The sequence below is a fragment of the Gekko japonicus genome, unplaced genomic scaffold (genome assembly GCF_001447785.1).
Source record: "Gekko japonicus isolate JY-2015 unplaced genomic scaffold, Gekko_japonicus_V1.1 scaffold300, whole genome shotgun sequence".
NCBI lineage: Eukaryota > Metazoa > Chordata > Lepidosauria > Squamata > Gekkonidae > Gekko > Gekko japonicus.
This window is the reverse complement of record NW_015169179.1, coordinates 73,659-89,459: the sequence shown is the minus strand read 5'-3', so window position 1 is coordinate 89,459 and position 15,801 is coordinate 73,659. Positions and strand designations below refer to the sequence as shown.

Below are 15,801 nucleotides of genomic sequence, written 5' to 3'. Positions count from 1 at the left end.
GTAAACAGAATAAGAAGCAAAAGGTGAGTGTGGTGACATGGGGGTGTGGTCTAATATGCTAATGAGCTGTGATGTTAGGGGTGTGGCTTAATATGCTAATGAGTTCCTGCTGTTGGGTGTTGCCTATTATGCTAATGAGTTCCTGCTGGGCTTTTTCTACAAAAAAAAGCCCTGGGTATTAATATAGCAGTAACAGAAAATGCCATCTATATTCATTTGTCCTGTGGCAGTAAAGCCTTTGACACCAATTTGCTGAGCTGATATAATAGCATGGAATGCTGACAAACATTACAAATGCTGAAGGACAGTGAACAATAGTCTCAGAATGCTTGCAGTCCAGTTGTTGATTGTCACTGAAATCACACATCCTCTGAACAGAAGTAGATTTGTTGGGCGGGCAGATGACTATACAAAGACACCCAAAGGTAAAGAAGATAAGGGATTGAGTGTCCAAAGGGAGACAATGGACAAAGAGAATAGAACCTAACTAAAGAGTAGAAGGCAGCTTGAGGAAAAGGACAGAGGTGGCAGCAACTGAAGCAAGGGGAAGAAACGTGAATGAATACACAGATTACTAAAAAGTTAGTTCCTTGACTGTAAGAGTCTAGTTTGGTTTTAATCAAGATATTGACCTTTATCATTTAGTTTCCTTAACCATGCAATTAAAAACATTTTCTAGCATCAGCTTTCAGGAACTGAAGCTTCTGGGTCTTGAGGCAGATGACAAAAGCTGGATTCCTTACTCAACATTTTCATGTGTCTCCATCAACAAGCTGATCCACATGTTGCCAGTTGTGTAGTTTAATATAAACTCAGCTCTGGCTTTAAAAAAAATTTTTTTAAGCACATTCATCACCAGAACTGCAGGCCACACAGAGTAACCTCTCAGGTGTAAAAGTCACCTTACATTAAGGAAGAGAAAGAAGGGGCTAAATGTTTCCATTCTACAATGAAATACAAGCACGGCTCAGACAGATGGGGGAAAAAGTGTGTGGTGAGAATATGAACTTATCCTACTTGCACTGTTTGGGGCTAAGCACTGCCAAATCCAAGTGACCCACATCATGATGACTGATGTGTTCTTGGCCAATTAGAAAAAGAGTGTGTCAAATAGCTGCTTGGACAGCTGGAGTTCAGAATCACAGGTGGGAACAGTCCAAAACCTTCTTACTCTTATGATGTTAGTGTGTTAATGAGAGTATTTTAAAGTTAACGGAACAAAACAGAATACATTGCTTTCTTTAAGAACCTGGCCACCTGTACAAGTACACAAAGACTCACTGTTGACCAAATTTCAGTTCAGCAGTGTAAATCAAAACAGCATTAAATTATGACAGAACAGGTTTAATGTTTTACATTCAGAGTCCGTATCTTGCCATATTCCATTGATGGTAAATTCTAGGTAGAAGATGAGAAGCCATCCCTAATTCCCACAATTTTAATGGCTCTAGATAAGCAGGAAGGATTAGATGACAAGGGTTAGGTTGTGCTAGATCTACTGACTACATTAACCTTCCTTTAAAGCAAATAACATCACCCATAACAAAAAGAGGTGAATACATACAGATCAATCCATACAGCTGTTCAAATGTTGCTGAGTCTATGTCTTTCCTGGAACTGAGCTTGCTATGACTCTCAAAGTGCTACAAGAGCTGCAACTCTGTACATTTTCTTCACATGTGGGCAAGACTTGGGGCCTCTTTAACAACCATCTGGACACATGCTTGCACCTTGAAAAGCCTATGTGTATAGTGGCTTCCAGCACATGGAAAACAGACGGAATGCACCCACTAAGTACTTGCAGGACTCAGCTTTCAGCACAGATTGGCATCCCAGGAAAAAGGCCATGCTTGCCATGCTGAAAACCACATACTGCACTGCTTTTGGGCAGCCAACCACAATGCTTAGATGGTGGTGTAAAGAAGCCCTTAATGGCCAGTCACTTGACCTCTTGAAAAATAAAATATATTAAAGAAAATAATTTGTTTTCCCAAGGGGAGAGTGAAACATTTCTTGCTCTGGCTGCTCAGTGTCCCCAGCATGCGGGACGCACGGACAGCCCTCCCTATTCTGGAATGGCAACAAGCCACTGAAGCAGACATACCTTCCCCCAGCACCAAAGCCAAGTAAACCTATCCTGCTGCTTTCATATGACTGACTAGTCAAGAGTAGCATAAAGGAGGGAGGGAGAAAAGTTGCGATATGACTGCCTCGTTTCAGCTCCACAGTCTTGGGAAGTCAACTGCGTACTTGGGGAATAGTACTGTAGGCAAGATGACATGACGGAAGGCTAGAAGAGCTAATTCCTTTCCTGCACAAAGACAGTCTCTTGAGGACAAAGACCAGCCTCTTGTAATGTAATGTCATAGTCCAGATGGGAAAGTTTTCTCCGTGGAAAGTTGGTGAGGAGTTCAAAACGTTCATTGGGGTATCCTTTTGACTGTACATGTTTGATGAGAGCCTGCAAAGAGAGCAAAGACCAATGTCTTAATTAAAGACCATCAGGATTTTTGTTTAAACACAGTGGACTGGGAGATGGCAACATGTTCACTGCTGAAGACAATGTCAGTGTGTGAAACTTCAGTTAGCTATTGAAAAACTGACAGATTGTCATGGGTACATTGGCACAGGAGGGGATAAATGAACACCTGTGTGGTTCATGTGCACTTGTGATTTCTCACCTGCTCCTGTCCACTTACACCATGAAGAGGAAAGATACTGAGACCTGCATGAAACATGCAAGTGGTACAGGAAGTGTCATGTTTTCTAACCATGTGATGGTATACCAGTGTCTTAAATTCACTGTTTTTGCACTAAGCTGAAAGGGTGAGAACAAAGGCAGTGAATTAAGACTATGCCGCAGATTCCCATGAATGTACCCTAAAAATAGACTTTAAAGGATGCAGTCAATTTGTGTTTAATTTTTATACTCTTCATTGTTTCATATATTTTAGTGTTTTTACTATAAGTTTCCAAACTCTCCTCTCTAGACACAGAATGCTGCTGCTAGGGGATGATAACACAAGGTTTCTCAATATTCCAATACTGAATATTGCGGAACTGCACAGGTCTGCCTGCAGCAATATGGTACGTAATAAACAAAAATTCAGCTTCTATTATGAAGTGTTCAAGTTTGTCTGGGAAGAAGCAGGATGCAAAATTAGTGAGTTAATTTGGGAGAAATTTTGTAGTAATCTTGGACACAGTGTCAACCCTTGATCCAAGACAAACTCTTAACAGCTAAAGAGGCAGCCAAAATACCACTTACATGTGAAATATTTTGAAAAAAAGACAGAGAGCATCAACCTCGAAATATAAACTGGGATCCTCAGTGACATTAAGACCAAAGCAGCAATGCCCCTCACACTCTATCATTTCCACTTACCAGAAGCTTAGCTTGTTCAGGCAGTGAAATCTGTTCCCTCTTCCCATCTGGATACCTTAGCATTAGTTGTGCCTTTGGTCCTAGAGGAAGAAAGTTACAAACGAAACAGAACCTCCTTAATATAACATCCACTCTATTTTTTACAGGCACAAGCCCTGAGCCAGAGATTATATTTCTATAGGTGACCCATAGAAATCTTTGTTGTTCCTTTTGCAGCACTGGAAGCTAGTAGTTCTATGTTTTTCTGACCTTTCTTTCACCTCCACAAAACAGATCCTGTAACAGAGGGACTCAGTATTTTAGCCAAATGTTAGAAGACTAACAAATGGCTGTCCCATTCTGTGTTACTCCAATCTCATTAAAGCAGGGCATATTTTCCTGTTTCTTAAGCATCTTCACTTGGTCCCACTTCTCTAACTACTGTTCCATTTTTCTTCTAAACTTTGGAGTAGTTCCTTACTTAAGATGCTTTGAAATATTTTGCTTTCTGATCCTCCTCTTCTCCCCCAACCTTTTTGTTTAGAATTGTGCTCCAACAATTATCTGCATAGCATTCTGGTCACACTGCTAATCTGGCTTTCCATCTTTTATATGACATTTGAATTAAGGCTTTATATATTAAAAGCTCTCAGTAGTCTGGTTCTCTGCACTCACCATCTCTGAACTGCTACTATATTCCACCATCCTCTCTTCCTGACAGGCTTCTTATATTTCACTCCTTACTTAGGAGCTGGTGTAGTGTAATGGCTAACCCAATGAGATGGGATGTACATGGCTGAAAGTTTTCTCTTGACCACAAACTCACATGATGACATAAGGCAAGACACTTTCCCCCAACCTCAGTTCCCCTCCCCATCTGCAATAAGAGGATAATAATGGCCTTCTTTATAGGGCTGTTCAATGAGCATGCAAAGTGCTCTTCCTGTTAATATCCATCATGCCTTGTTTTTTAAAGACGTTAAGTGGCTCTTTACTACTCGTCTTCCTGTTTTAGGATTTTAAAGTGGTTGTAGTTCCAGCCATATTTTGTAATATAGAGTTTATAATATTTTAACTGCACTATTCTAAGGGGATGTACTTTTAAAATATGAAACATTTTGCTGCACTTATTGTCCTTGTCTTCTCCATGCTGTTTTTTAGAAAAATTTGTCTGCCTAGACTGTGATCTCGTATACTCTTTGGCTACAACAGTATTCCAGCAGGACCACAGCTGTGTTGTCAGACTTATAGGACACCCAGCCAGATGTATGCCAGAATGTGTCTGGACAACTTCAATGCTTTGGGGAAATAGCAGGGTACATTTAAAACATGAAGTTTACCGTTCATGCTCAGCTCCTTCATTGTAGCTTCTGGCTTAACTGCAGATTCCTCTAGCACCGCTGAATCTACGTAAGACAGTCCTCGATGGTTTGTTACCATCTCGGGTTCAGTCCTTGCTGTAGGCTCAGGCTGAGGTCTTCTGATCTCCTCTTTCCTACACCCCAAGTCCTTGTGTGGAGACTTCCTAGACTTGGCAATGTTGTCTGGTTCATCATCATCAGAGCCACAAACGGAAATAAACTCCTCACTTCCGGAGAAAAGCTCAGACTCAGACTCCTCATCGGATCTGCTGTCCTGCTTGACTTGGGTGGATTCAAAATGTGTCTCCTGTAGAGAGGCTCTGATGGCGGCTTCCAGCTGGCTGTCTTCACTTGCATCAATGAGGCTCTCCTACTCAATGCAAACCGTAAAGCAAATGGGAGACAAAAGGATCAGCTGATTTTTTCAACTAGTACACTCAAAGAAGGAAAAAAGCCTTACAAAACCTGAGGCTGTCAAACATGTTTTGCTTCCAGTGCAACTTTCTTTTTGGATGTTAACCTGGGTAACCTCAACATACTGGAACATACAGATTCTACATCAACTGACAATACCAACACAAATGCAATAATACAGTTCTTCAAAAGATCTTATACTTACAGAACGAGTGCGCTTCTGGGGAGGGCTGGTGGAATGCCCGTCCAGTTGTCCGTGCTCCCCAAGGAACCCAGTCACCTGGTCCAAAAAAGAAGTTACATCTAACTGGCGCCACTCCACTAGCTTCTGCCCTGTTTGAAAACAGCAATGAGAAATCCTGCTTCATCAACAGGAGTCTCTAGTGATCAGTGCAGCAAAGAGAATAAGAACATAATCTGACCAATGTCTCCCAAAGTGACCAACCAGTTCTTCTGGACAGCCAACAACAGGCCACAGAGGCTAATGTTGCCTCCTGGCTCTGGGATTCAGAGGCTTAGTGCCTCTGAATATGGAGGTTCCCCTCAGCCACCATGGCTAGTAGCCATTGCTAGACTTTTCCTCCATGAATCTATCTAATCCCCCTTTAAGACTGTTTATTCCTGGGGTCATCACTACATCCGCTGGCAGCAAATTCCACATTTTAATCACTCTCCGTGTAAAGTGGAATGAAGCAAACACAAAGCATTACACCTTCCATAAAAGACAGCAAGAAAGGAGACGAGACCTATCCTTTTTGAGATTCTTTGGACACACTCCAAGGATTGGGGGAGGGATGGGGCCATTTATGAGGCTTCGGAGAAGGGAGGCAGTGACACAAGTTCTCTACACTCTTCCCCCTTCTTGAATGCCTATGGAGGCACTGAAGAAAGGGAAGCAAGAAGACTTGCTTCTTACCTTCTTCAAAGTCCTCTTATGCAGTGGAAGCCCACTAAGGGTGGATCTGTCAGACTGCACTGTCAGTTAGCAAAAGAACAGCAGTAGAGCTTGGATCTCCACAGGAGAGGAGTCCTTGGTTGTCTCAACAAACAGAGTACGATCCCATGTGGAAGCCTGACATAAGGCAGGGAGCACTGGTCTTGTCAAGCAACAGGGATGCTCTCCCCAGTCCTGTGAAACCTGGAGATCCCTTGGGATTCTGGATGGGGATGGAGGGGTGGCAGATATGGGGCATGTGAGGGATTTCCATGCCCCATTTAAGGGGCTTGGAGCTTGGTGGCTAAGGATTCTTCACCACTGCTCTGCAAAGTGCTAAGATTTCACCTCCATGAAGGAGAAGGAGAAATGAGCAACTTCCTTCCCTCAGACAGAAACCGTAGGGGTTGTTTAGGACCCATGCCCCACACCTGTATGAGCTGAAATAAGATTATGCCCTTACAAGTCCTTTAAGCACAACACAGAATTCAGAGGGTAGAGGTGGCTCTCACTTCATTTTGTATGGACTTTGCAAAAGGCAAAAGGAGTCTCTTGTGCCACTTAGGTCATCTGCAGAAGCCCATGAGAAATGCTCAGCTCTGTTCTGGTGCACAGGAGAGGCCAGAGACCAGCAGGGATCAAATATAATAGCTTGCTAGGAAACAAAAACAAAAGTTGCAGACCCCTGTGCACATAAGTTTCCTTCTTACAGAGCTTACTCTCATTCTGCAGGATCCTGGAAGTGTACATCACCAGTGTCATTTTAACATGGCCTTCTCATAGGTGGTGTTTTTAAAAGTCAGAACACACATGCAAAGTGATACAGCTGTTGCCTCTCCATCGAGAACAAACTGCAGAAAATGAAGAGATACTTAGCTCCTTCTTAATTCCAACTACTGAATAGCAACTGAATGGATTTACAAATCAGACTCATGGTCCATCTAATCCAGCACTCAATGATCAGCCAGTTTGTCACCCCTGGAAAACTCCTGAGCAGGGCATCTCAGCAGCAACCCTCCTTTGCATCTAGCTCTTGGCATGCAAAAGGATACTGCCCATGAACATGCAGACTTCCAGCAAAAGAGAAAAGGATGTTGATGAACCATGAGCAAAGCCTTCTCAAGATAGACTAGAATTTATTGTATTGTATCTTTTGGATTTATATTCCACCCTCCCCACTAGTGGGCTCAGGGTGGATCACAGGGCCATTTTGCATTACAATATATAAACACATTAGTACAATATAAATATATTAAGAATCAGATTAAAATGGTTAAGAACAATAATTTAAAACAGATTGCACTATTTGTTTGTGCCCACAATCTCCAGAACTGGTGTCTTTAGGTCTCTGAGGTCTACTTGATCTGAGCCACATAGAGATGGTGGATTTCAGCAGGGGAGGCCAACTTTTCCACTGGATGCCCGCCACCTCAACCAAAGGCCTGGCGAAACAGCTCTATTTTACAGGCCCTGCGGAACGGCACTAGGTCCCACAGGGCCCTGATCTCACGTGGGAGCATGTTTCACTTGAAAAAGCCCTGGCCCTGGTGGAGGCTAAGTGGACGTCCCTTTGGGCCAGGGACAACCAGCAGATCTTGATCAGCAGAGTGCAAGGCTCTCCAGGGCACATATGGGGAGATGCAGTCCTTCAGGTATGTCGGTCCCAGGCCGCGCAAGGCTTTAAAGGTCAATACCAATACCTAGAAGCAGATCCCTCACTGAATAGAAGCAAAGGTACATTTCCAATTTACCTACAGATATTTCCCAAGTGATTGCTTGCCCTCTTACCTGTCCTAGGATCCAGGATAGAGACATAAGGGAAGTCTGCCAGTTTGTAGAACTGTATATATCTTTGTCCTTCTTCACTGTCATGATATACCTGCAGGTTAGCAAAAATAAACAGTAATGCTTGAGAAGAGTCCAGTATTAAAGGGACTTTGACTTTTGGTAGTATAAGTTGACTAGCAGTGAAGTCCTAAGCGGAGGCACGCCCTTCTAAGTCAGCTGAAGTCAACTGGCTTGGAAGGATGTGACTCTGCTTAGGATTGCACTGTAGGAATCACAGCTTTGTTTTTTACACAGTTATTTCCTCATAACTTTCCCTTATTCCTTCAAATATTACTAGGCGGTGTTGGTATTTGACTTTTCTTCAAAGTATTGACTTAATAGCTAATTTTCACTCAGGCAAAAAGCTTTCCTACCTGCCAAAAAATGAAGTGTTCCCGGATAATGTTTTTCACAGCCTCGTTGCTCCAAACATCACGATTGAGACACTGACAGGCAAAATCCTGAACATTCTGTATGTTAATCATGAGCCACTTGTTCTGCATCTGACCACACTCCTTGGCCTGGAGACAAAGAGAACATGAGGAATATCCATCAAAAGTGAAAATCTATCAGAAACAATGCCAGCAATGACGGCTTCTACTTATTGCACCAGGCTTCACTACAGCGTCTTCACACTGGAAGGTACGTTCAGTACTTGAAAAAGTTCATTTGCACTGACAAGCAGCATGCAGGGTTAGAGAACTCTGCAGATCTACTTGTCATAATAAGGACCACACTTTGGTAATCCCAGATTGGTGGGTGTCAACATGCCTAGCACAAGAGTGGGGGAGAACGCTTTTTTTAAGTTGGGGAGGGGACTTCTTCTGAGTAAAACATTTAGTTTTAAGAAGAACATGGAATGAGTCAAATTGATCTGGCTGCAGGACAGACCTGCTGATTCAAGAGAGCAAAGTTGTGGTGAATTCTCTCCCTGAAGGAAGGTCAGCATTACTGATAAACGTGTATTTTCTTGTTCTGCTATTCATTCTCTCTAATTTTCTCCATTCTTATATAATATATTTTGATGTTACTGGAACACCAAGAGTCATTTTTTGATGACCATTCAGACTGCAAATGGGGGAAGTGGGAGGGTTTGAAGTTGCAGGAACAGATCTTACTGGTTTGAGTCACAAAACTGGCATTGCCTGATTGGTTAGTTACAAGTTAATGTAGGAGACTGATCAAGAATGTAATCCTAATAGCTGAATTGTCATACCTGTTGGAAAAAAAGAGCACTATATAAAAAATTCGTAAGCTCATATTTTCTGAATAAATAGGAAAGTGCTGGTTCTGCTCCTTGGGAAAAAAGTTTCACTTTTTAAAGAAGAAGAAGAAGAAGAAATTGGATTTATACCCCACCCTTCACTACCTAAAGGTGTCTCAGAGCGGTTTACAAACTCCTTTACCTTCCCCTCCCCACAACAGACACCTTGTGAGGTAGGTGGGGCTGAGAAAGCTCTGACAGAAACTGCTCTTTTTCAAGAACAGCTGTGCCAGAACTATGGCTTGCCCAAGGTCATCCAGCAGGTGCAAGTGGAGGAGTGGGGAGTCAAACCCGGTTCTCCCAGATTAGAGTCTGCACACTTAACCACTACACCAAACTGGCTCTCATGAAGTTCTGAGGTACTGCTTACTGAATGGGCCACTAAATTGAAGTTAATATTAAGGACAGCTAACCCTTTAATAGAATTTGTTTAACATGTAATTTTTTTTTAGCATATCGTATCAAGTGTTCAATTTTAAATGCTTGATAACACTTAACATTTCAATTCTGTAATTTTTGTTTTTGCTGTGAATGAAAGAGATGGCTTTGGTGTGTGTGGCTGGGCTACACAGAACTGTGTATAGCAATGAAGACCAAACAGGGATTCTGGCTACAATCCACCCTGGTTTACTTTTCCGCCAGGAAAAAACACTATAACTGTTAGAGGGATAGCATGATGGGATTTTCTAGCTTATCCTCCTAAATCAAATGAAATGTTCATGGAATTTTTATTCCAAGAGGCTATTATTTGATATTAAAGTGCCTTCCTTAGAACAGCACTCCATGGGGCTGGCCAAAGAAAACTGTTTCTGTGCTAAAATTTTGTTACTGATTCATCATTATTTCTTAGCCCTGCAGTTTCTTCTTGAATTTATTATTCAGTGGTGTTGGGTGGGTTTTAAAACCAGTTTAAATTTAGTATTACATATGAAAAAGTAGTAGTAACACTAACTATGCAAAGGATGTCCCAATGCAAAAAGTAGGCAATGTACCATGAAAGCAAATTTCTTTGGTGAAGGGTTGTGGAAAAATGGAGATAACTTTGGCTAATTTGCTGTAGCTGCTTTGACTAAAATTTAAATGGACAATGTACTTCCATTGTTGTAGCATTAAGTTATATACCAGCCCAACCACAAGTTATAGAAGCAAGATACATTTACTCTAAATTCATGAGATGGCTATTTCACAAATTATGCCGTATCTTTACAGTCCAAACATCCAAATCACAAATGTAAACAGAGTTTTGTCTCTGCACCACATGGATTTCTTAGATTTAGAAGTTAAATGTATATTACCAACAATGGCCTGTATTCAACCACACAATTATAATGACAGAAGGGAATGCAGGATTTCTTGAAGAGTGGTGGTTGAAATCTCCATCAATTCCTCCCCCCCAGCTACAAGTCCACCAAACCCCAATCTGCAGTGTGTGTGTGACGGAACTGGCAGAACTTGCCTTCCCCTCGTAAGAAAATGTAAGTGCCTTATGGCTTCAGAACTGCATGGCTGGCTACAGACCTACAAACTTGCTATAAATTTAAACAGCAGTTGGGGTTGTGTCTTTTAGAAAATTAAAAGGCAACTTCTGTCAGAAAAACCCAATTGCAGTTAAAATTTACTCCAGATATTTGTCAACTGGATTTGTGGGTTCTGATGTAGCTTTTCCTAAAGGACTTCTACAAGGAACAGATGAGGTCTTCACCTTGAGGAATTTCAGACGGACGATATAATCCGGAAGATGAACGGTTGCCAAACGGTTTCTGGTCTGTCATTTCAGATAGAACCATTTTAGAGCCGGTTCCCTACCGGAATATATTTGTAATTTCACACACAAACGCTTCTGTCCCGTTTAGGAAACGGGCCTGAAGCGTTTTACCTGTCAACCGCTTCCAAGTAGTCTTCAGTTTCCTCTCCCAGTTCCGATGCGCTTTCCCCCCGCTGTTTTTCGCCCGCGCGGGCTATCTCCGGGGTTTTTTTTGAACGTTCGCTTTATAGTGCTATAACAGTACAACGCTATAACGCAACAGCATTATATCAGCCCCATTGGAATGCCTGGAGTGTTGTGTTATAGCACTATAGCGCTATAGCGCTCTAAAGCGAACGTTAAAAAAAAAGCCAGAGATTGCCCGCGCAGGCGAAAAACGGCGGGGAAAAAGCGGTGCAGTCTGAAATGGCAAACCGCTTCAGATCCAGCTCTTTACCGGAAGAGGAAAGCCATGTGTGAAATGGTAACCCTATACCGGTTTACTCCATGAAGGATCAAAAACGGCTTCAAAATGGGTTAAAAAGGGTAATGTGAAATTCCTCCTTGTTTCTTTCATACAGCCATTTAGTTTAGTGTCAGTCAGTGCAGCCTACTCATTGCTTGCAACACCCAGGCCTTTAGCATCCCTAGTCCTGCGCACATTTACTTGGAAGCAAAGGTTTCAAGATTACAGCTTTAAAATCCTCATTTATCTTTAAAAAGAATTCGAAGTCCCTGTGTCTGTAACTAACACACTGCTAATTAAAGTTATTTTTTCCTCATCATAATACTGTCCATTTTTTCTACTACAGATTTAGCTTCAGAAGTGTTGGCCCACACACAACAGAAGACATAAAAGAATACTACAGGATAGGTTTCTACTTTACATCAAGGCTCTGCAGTCTAATCAAGAGTTGCTGTCTGCTTTAGCTATACAAAAAGGGCAAAAGGAAAAATTAAAATGTACAAAGCTTTGGAAGAAGAGTCCGCATAGAGAGCAGCAGTTTCTATAGCACTCTGCAATGTACAGTTTATTTTTCCATCTTCTGACCAGAATTAACTTGGCCCAAAGCCACTCAGTCAGTGAGTTCATGGCTGAGCAGGGATTTTAACTTTGTTCTCCCATAAGTAAACACTTTATCAACTGAGCATTCTGGCTGTAAATTAAAAAGCTACCGCTTTCTCTTTCTAAACTGCCTCTGCACCTCTACACGAAGCAAAAATTACCAGCTAATTGGAACCCATTTTTAAAACATTTATACAACTGAACTGCCTGTAAGTTCTTGAACTGCTTGCAGTCACACTCAATTAAGACAACAATGGTGATCACAGGATTGATTAAGTGTTGGGATTGATTAAGTGTTGAAAAACTTCCCAAGGAATACATGTATTCCTCTGGATAACCTTCAAATCAAAGCTAAGCATTGTTAGAATTATACAATAAATGGGCATAAATTATACAGGTCAAACTATGATCCATAACCTTGCATGACTTTGTTGGTCTTAAAGCTACAAATTCCACAGCCTCTCAGAACTTGTTCATACATTCCAAAGTGTGGGAAAACCCAACCATGTCTTACAGGAGCAATGTGAAGTCAGACAAGGGAATTTCCATAAGAACACAGCTCCTCTTGTGTGGTTTATAAAAAAGGAACTCATTCTTAAATAAACTAAGTAGCTTAAATGGTGACTTTTTAATATGCCTTTAAAACAGCACTGGAAGTTTAAACGGAGGTAGGATGGTGTGTGCATTTGAATTACAGTGCATGAGGCAGAATCTACATTATTTTTAGTTTAGAGCAAAACTATCATAGCATTCCATGAAGATAGTAGACCTTGTCCTTAGGAAACTGTAGATCTGAAACATTCTGCTAGAATAGAAAAGCCAGATACAAATGCAGGAACTAAAAAGTTGACTGGTAGCAGCTGAGAGAATTTATAAAAACAGTGAGTCCACTAAATCAAGCATCACTGGAGAGGCAGCAGCACATCAAGGTAATTACATGAAAGGGTAGATCTTTCAGAACAGTAGCTATGAAAATTAAAGGCCATCGAAAGATGTCATAATAAAAACCAATGGCTTGAAGGCCACTTTTCCTATCCAAAGGAAGTTAGTAATTTTGAATGGTCACCAGAGAACTGATCCAAGTAAGGATTATACCTTCTTGGGTTTCAAGGGAGCTAGTCTTATAGATTATTTCACTGTTCCTTCTGATCCATTGCCTCCACTCAGGGTAGGCCCCTGGATCAGACCTTATCCCAAACAAATTATTCAAATTAAATCCATCTTGGTGGGCAAAGATCCATGCTCCACTGTTTTCACAAATAAACATGTCTGGAGTCATCACAAAATTTTGGGAGCACACAGTAATACTTCCAATCTTCAAAAAGGTCAATGCTCAGATCCAATCTGCTATTGTCCAATCAGTTTATCTTGCTTGGACAAACTATATTCTTCATATTTGCTAGATGCCTTAACTGATTGGCTTGAACAGGGCGATAATCTGAGCCAGCAGCAGATAAGGTTCAGGAGTGGTAGTTCAACCTTGGACCATTACCTACACAAATTTCCATTACCTACACAAATACACAAATTTCCCAAATGACACCCTTTATGTAGGCTTTTGATAGCATCCCTAGAACAAGACTCCGGGAAAAACTGCAACACACCACAATTGATAAAAGGCTGTTCTGGCTCATGCAGCAACTTCATGAGGACCTTACAGCTCAGGTCCGCTGTGGCTATGGTGACAAGCTGACTGAGCTATTTAACCTTAATAAAGGGGTTAGGCAGGGCTACCTTTTGGCCCCATTTTTGTTCAACCTATATATGAATGATCTTTTGACTTCCTTTAACGAGCTTTATCATCCACCGTATTTGGCCAATTGCAATATTTCAGTTCAGCTTTAAACTGATGACACTGCTCTGCTTTCTTGGACAAGAGTCCGTTTGCAGAGATCATTAAACATTTTTTTGGAATACTGTATTAAGGAAGGCCTGAAAATAAATTACCAGAAAACTAAAGTAGTTGTTTTCTCAAAAAAAAGAAGAAAAAAGAAGAAGGAATCCTTCAGTGTTCAGATGAACTCTGAATGGGGGAGAAATCCAACAAGTGAAGGAGTTTTCATATTCGGGTATCCTTTTCGCATCTAATCTAAAATGGGGGGCACATCAGTCATTGATAAGGAGAAAAGCAAAAACCTGTGCCGACATTATATTAAACTTTTTCCCGAAATGGAGGTGCTGTTCAAGTCTTTAACCTAAAAGTCACTCCTATTATCCTTTATGGGGTAGCCATAAGGATTGTCTCGGTAAATGAAAACACTGACCATCTTCATTTATATTTTCTGCGAAAATTATTAAACATTCCTCACTGTGTGGCCAGTGTGGCTCTCCATTCAGAACTGGGCCAACTTTTCCTTCAGGCAAGGGCTTGGTTACAAGCGTTTAAACTGTTCATCAAGTCATACTTGACCAGCAAGGGCTACTTGGCATTCCGGAAAGAAGACTCTTAAGAGGTCAATGTGGTTTAAGACTGTTTTTGAAAAACTGTTGGCTCTGGATGTTAACCCCTGAGCCGCCCTGAGCCCGCATGCGGGGAGGGCGGGGTATAAAAATAAATAAATAAATAAATAAAACTTGAACACTATCCAGGCCCTGGGCTTTCATGCAGCATTTACTTTGGTGAGAAATCATGTAAAATCAATCGATCACCAAAGCTCTGCCTTTTTAGAGCAAGCTGTGGCATGTCTGTTCATCCCAATTGTTTGGCATTCCAGCTCCGAAATCTTTTCCCTCCTCTACCTATCGCCTTCCCAAAGCCTGTTAAAGGTGTTCATTCTCGCCAGACTAAATGCTCACTCCTTGGCAGTTATGAGGGATGGGTTCATGCATTTACCTTATTCAGAATGAATCTGCCCCTGCCCCTTAAGTAAGATTGACATGATAGCACATATCCTTCTGGAGTGTCCTCTGTATGATAATTTCAGGAGGCATTATATTTCACTGTGCTTGCAAGCTCATTCTGATGTATATTCTCATGACCTAGTTACGTGTTTACTTGCTGACAGGGATCCAAAAAGAACTCCAGCAGTTGCAATCCCCCCCCCCGTCTATTTTGGCTATAAATAAATAAATAAATATTGGGTGATGTCATTAACAACAACTATTCACCGCTCAAGAGCAATGTATCATAGAGCTTTTATTGAATAAAGGAAAGTAAAATTTTAAAAAACCACTGCTAATACATGGAGAGGTATACTGAAAGAGTTTTAAGAAAATCTGGAGTTTTTTGACCAACATTTAAATCAGTGAAAACAATTATCAAGTTTCCATGTATGCAGTTTCATGTACAAAAATGAAGATCAGCCAGAATCCATCTTCCACTGTGGACCAAAGCTTCTAGACAGATAAGTCCTCTATCTCTAGGGAGGCTCCAAGAACACAGCAGGTGAAACACCACGGCAAGTCTTGGCTGGGAAAATAACTTTTGAACTTAAAAGGGGATTGGACAGATTCACAGAGGATAGGTCCATCAATGGCTACTAGCCACAGTGAGTAAAGATAATTTCCACATTCAGAGACATAAAATCTCTGCATGTCAGTGCTTTTCTCTTCTCTTCTTCTCTTCTCTAGGAGACAACGTAAGGGAAAGGCCTCTATGCTGTATTTGCGGCCCCCCCCCCAAGAAAACTGGTTGGTCAACGTATAAAACAAGATGTTGGACTAGACAGACCACTGATCTGATCCATCAGGGCTCTCTTATGTTAAACCAGTTTCAATGCCAATTATTTAGACCCAGAGACTCTAATGGAAAATCCATTCTGGGTTTTTATTGCAACTCTACTTGTACTGTAATGTATTTCAATGGAGCCCATGCAAGTCAATTGGCA

General features: G+C 41.4%; 1 protein-coding gene across 2 annotated transcripts in view; it reads right to left on the bottom strand.

Annotated features, from left to right (window-relative positions):
* Nucleotides 1–498: 498 nt before the first annotated feature.
* UBXN7 (UBX domain protein 7) overlaps nucleotides 499–15,801 on the bottom strand; it is a 47,949-nt gene continuing 32,646 nt past the window's right edge. For both annotated transcript variants that reach the window (XM_015416064.1, XM_015416065.1), the window contains 6 exons: nucleotides 8,275–8,421; nucleotides 7,862–7,952; nucleotides 5,345–5,472; nucleotides 4,705–5,095; nucleotides 3,386–3,465; nucleotides 499–2,461 (listed from right to left, as the gene is read on the bottom strand). In XM_015416064.1, coding sequence (XP_015271550.1) covers nucleotides 2,300–2,461; nucleotides 3,386–3,465; nucleotides 4,705–5,095; nucleotides 5,345–5,472; nucleotides 7,862–7,952; nucleotides 8,275–8,421 — 999 coding nt within the window. In that variant the 3' untranslated portion in view covers nucleotides 499–2,299. The remainder of the gene's footprint in view (nucleotides 2,462–3,385; nucleotides 3,466–4,704; nucleotides 5,096–5,344; nucleotides 5,473–7,861; nucleotides 7,953–8,274; nucleotides 8,422–15,801) is intronic.